The sequence below is a fragment of the Mastomys coucha genome, unplaced genomic scaffold (genome assembly GCF_008632895.1).
Source record: "Mastomys coucha isolate ucsf_1 unplaced genomic scaffold, UCSF_Mcou_1 pScaffold9, whole genome shotgun sequence".
Taxonomy (NCBI): Eukaryota; Metazoa; Chordata; class Mammalia; order Rodentia; family Muridae; genus Mastomys; species Mastomys coucha.
The window spans coordinates 87,139,851-87,143,942 of record NW_022196915.1 but is presented as its reverse complement, the minus strand read 5'-3'; the positions used below and the strand labels follow the sequence as shown (position 1 = coordinate 87,143,942).

Genomic DNA, 4,092 nt, shown 5'->3' with positions numbered 1-4,092 from the left:
TATGCTCTCTAGTAGATGGATCATTCTCCAACATCTAGCACAATATGTGTAAGTAGCAATAGCTCAACTACTAAGTCAGTTACCTCAGGCAGAACTCTCTTCTGAGTGTTCATGTACACATGCACCGCACAGGTGTGAATGCACATATGTGTGTGAGTGTTCAAGCGCATGCAGGGATATGTGTGCAGAGGCCAGAGGTCAATCTCCAGGGATGTTTTTTAAGAGATGTCCGCTTGTGTTTGGTTGGTTGGTTTATGGTTCTTGAGACCAAAACAGGATATCTTGTTCGTCAGGAGTTTGCCTAGCAGGCTATACTGGCTGGCCAGAGCCCAGGAGTCCTACTGTCTTAGCCTCCCCAGGGCTGGGATAACTTATGCATAGCACCACACTCCAAATTATTGCATGAATTTGAGGAATCAGACTCATTCTCACCCTTGCATGACAAGCATTTAACCAACTGAGCTTTCTCCCCGGACCTTAAGGGCTATCAGTTTCTTACAATATAAAAACAAAAACAAAAAATACAACAAGACCTTTTAAGCCTCTCTTTTTGTAATGTGCTAGGGTGGCTACATACAGGAAAGGTACTTTGAAAAACATGGATAAATAGAGATGAAGGCAATTATTTTCATCATGACCAAATATTCTAATATATTTAGAATCTAAATATATTATCTATTATCAATATTATTATATTATCTATATTATCAATATTATCTATATTATCTATTATATTATCTGTATTATCAATCTATTCTAATCATAACTAGTATTTATTTCATCCTCACAATGAGTCAGAAACAAACACTAAATACCTTTCTTGTTTAATCTCATCAGAAAAATCTCACAAAGCAAGCACTACTTCATAGATGGTATTTTATCATCTTGAGCACCTACTTTCTCTCAATTCTTCTAAAGTACCCTGGATGAATAGTTCCATAGAGAAATTAGTTTTTCCACTAGAGCCCTATAAATACAGATTTTTACAGAAAAATCAGTATATTTTGCTCTCAGCGCTTGGTCCTTCTCAAATAGTTTACAAGCTTCTAATGCCTGTTGCAATATGAAGGAGCAGCAGCAACCCATGTCAAAACCACTACTTGCAATTATCCCATCAGAGCCTCACCCTCTTCCACAGCAAGGACTGATCTACAGGAGAGGCTCAGACAATTATGCTCTCTAGTAGATGGATCATTCTCCAACATCTAGCACAATATGTGTAAGTAGCAATAGCTCAACACTAAGTTGAGTTGGCTTAGCCGTTCAGTGTATTTGCTGCTCTAGGTTAGTTCCCAGCACCTACATCGGGCAACTGACAACTCCAGGAACTCTAGCTCCTGGGTATCTGATGCTCTCTGCTGGCCACCAAGGTGACACTCACATGCATCCCTACACACACACGTGAACACGCACACACATATATGACGTCCTCGGTACTCAGTCATAACTCGTGCCTGCAATCCCAGTAGTTGGTTGGGTAGAGGCAGGAAGGTCAGGAATTCAATGGCATCCTTTGCAATAGAGCAAAAGTTTTGGATAACCTAGATTACTTGAGACTCTGCCTTAAAACAAGCAAAACTTTGTCAAGTTTCACTCAACATTTATTATTCTTCAAGGAACACTAGTACCACAGTGATATTGGAATGTAGTCACTAGAGATAATTACCTACAGCAAGAACAAATTAATATAAAGAAATTGAGTAACGCCTATAAATGTTAATAGCCCTAAAAATGCCTTTTTACTGCAGGTTGAGTTCATAATGAGTATAAAAACAGTTAAGTTATATAGTGTATAAAAAAGAATGTGTGTGCTATCAAATTACCTAAAGTTAAGGACATAAAATTCTATACATTGGAACTGGTCTGGAATAGAGTGCCCAGTCCTTGGAAGAAACCCAGAAAGCCATAAAACAAGCAACTCCACGGCCCACACAGCCTGTCTATAGGAGAAGCAGAGCATGTGACAAAATAGGAGTAGTCATTTCTTACAGATGTTGGTTGTGTCCTTACCTTAGTCAAAGCTTGTCCTAAGAGAGTCTCAAAAGCTTTCAAATTGAGATAGGGACCATTATAGTAGGGGTTATTTTGTGCTTTTCTTCCCAGCCAGTACAAAGTTATCAAAACCTAAATGGAAAGAACGGACCCATGAGTTGGTAACCAAGTACCAGTTCAATTGCAAGTGGATAAATTGCAGTTCATAATACATCACAGATGAGAAGCAGACGCTTAGAAGTATGGCGCGGAATGTGGCCCTTTAAAATGTAATTATTCGTGATACAGTTCATTGTTTCAAGATAGGCTCTCAGATCAAAAGGCACAGAAGAACTCAATAGGCAATCATACATTCTACCCTTGAAGAAGAGGGGTTAGTAAGAAGAACACACAAGGGTTGGTAGTGGTGCTCAGTAGAATGATTTCTTAGCGAGCATGGAGCCCTGGTTTTAGTCCCCTGCACTGCATGAAACTGGGTCTGGTGGTGCATACCTGGACCCCCATCACTTAAAAGTTGGAGGCAGGAGGACCAGAAGTTCAAAGGTCATGTGTGGACATGAAAACTATGAGAGCAGACTGGGCTACATGAGAAGCGGTCTCAGAAAAACAGACGAGTATAAAGTACAAGTGAAACTCAGGACCAGGGGGTGAGAGGGGTGAGTGAGTGTGAGGGAGAAAGAATGCATGCAGGTCCATAGGTGTGGACAACTTCTGGAAGCCGATTCCCCCTTTCTAGCTTTGTTTTAAGGCAGTGACTCTCTAGTAGTTTCCCGCTCCTCTAATCATGGCTGGCCACGAGATTCTGGGCAATTCTGTCTCTGACCCTCATCTCACACTAAGAGTACTGGGAACGCACAGACACCACTGTATCCAGCTTTCTACACTGGTTCCAGGGATCCAAACACAGGCCACCAGGCTGGTACAAGAAGCTCTTCTACCCACTGAGGCCCACCTCCCTACTCCACAAGTAAACTCTTTATGTCAATATTTTTCCAATAGAACTATATAATAAACACCTAAAGTCAGTAATTCTCATTGCTTGATGACCATATTTTTGAATAGAGCTGTTACTTTTGGATATTCTTTTATAATTATAGACTATTAAAGGCATAATGCCAGTCTATACTGAATAATTACCTAGAGCTCTTAAGCAGTCAGTATCTTCTTTTAATGTCTAATTTGATAATCTCCTACTTGCTCCCTTAAAACTGAATTTGGTATTGCCAGATTAGAAATATAACAACCAGCCCTTGAAACTTAATCTTCCATTTTATGCCAAAATTCAGTCTATACAGAGTCTAACAATGCATTATAATATATGCTCTTAGACTCTAACTGGTTGGTTTCTAGGTAAAATTTAATTAGAAAAGATGACACAGCATGTATTCTTAGATATATTATGACTTTACAGAATATAAAGGGAAAGCTATTTATAACACTCCATTAAATACAGCTTACATTTTTCAGTCTCCTGTCAGTCTCTTCTTGCCTGTGGAAAAAAACAGAGCATATTGATTAAATAATATCCATGAACTTAAATTATTAACTAAAACTAAAATTCATTTTCATTATAAAGTTCTCTCAGTGTTAAAAATCTCCTGTATGTTCTGAAATCTTAGCACACACAGCACAAGAATCTTTCCGAACCATTGACTTAAATACTCCAGTGAGTTTTCTATAAAAAGAAATCCTTTGCTCTTTTTCTTGCTTTATCCATGATAGTCTAATGAGTTGTTCAATTTTCTTTCAATAATGTTTAAACCTGCTCTGAAGGTTTTTAAGCAAATATCAAAGCATGCATATGACAGGAAAACTGGACACACACACAACTCAAAGGAGAAAAACCAAACAGCTTTGTATTGAGGTTTCCCCTCCACCATCCACAGCTTCTTCAACTAAGAAAACCCTTGGCAAACTGCTTAAAAATCCTGGCCCTGCAGATTACAGTTTTAAAAATGGGGCACAAACCAGGGGTAGCATCTCAAACCTTTAACCCCAATACAGGAGAGGCAGAGGCAAGCAGATCTCCGTGAGTTCAAGGCCAATGGGGCTAAGTGAGCTCTAGCCAGGGCTACTTAGTAATACTCAGTCTCAAAAAAA

The 4,092-nt window shown here is 39.1% G+C and overlaps 1 protein-coding gene across 20 annotated transcripts in view; it reads right to left on the bottom strand.

Moving 5' to 3' along the window:
• The window catches only part of Lmo7 (LIM domain 7), a 195,364-nt gene that overhangs the window by 58,404 nt on the left and 132,868 nt on the right, over positions 1 to 4,092 (bottom strand). For all 20 annotated transcript variants that reach the window (XM_031363014.1, XM_031363015.1, XM_031363018.1 and 17 more), the window contains 2 exons: positions 3,451 to 3,481; positions 2,011 to 2,124 (listed from right to left, as the gene is read on the bottom strand). In XM_031363014.1, coding sequence (XP_031218874.1) covers positions 2,011 to 2,124; positions 3,451 to 3,481 — 145 coding nt within the window. The remainder of the gene's footprint in view (positions 1 to 2,010; positions 2,125 to 3,450; positions 3,482 to 4,092) is intronic.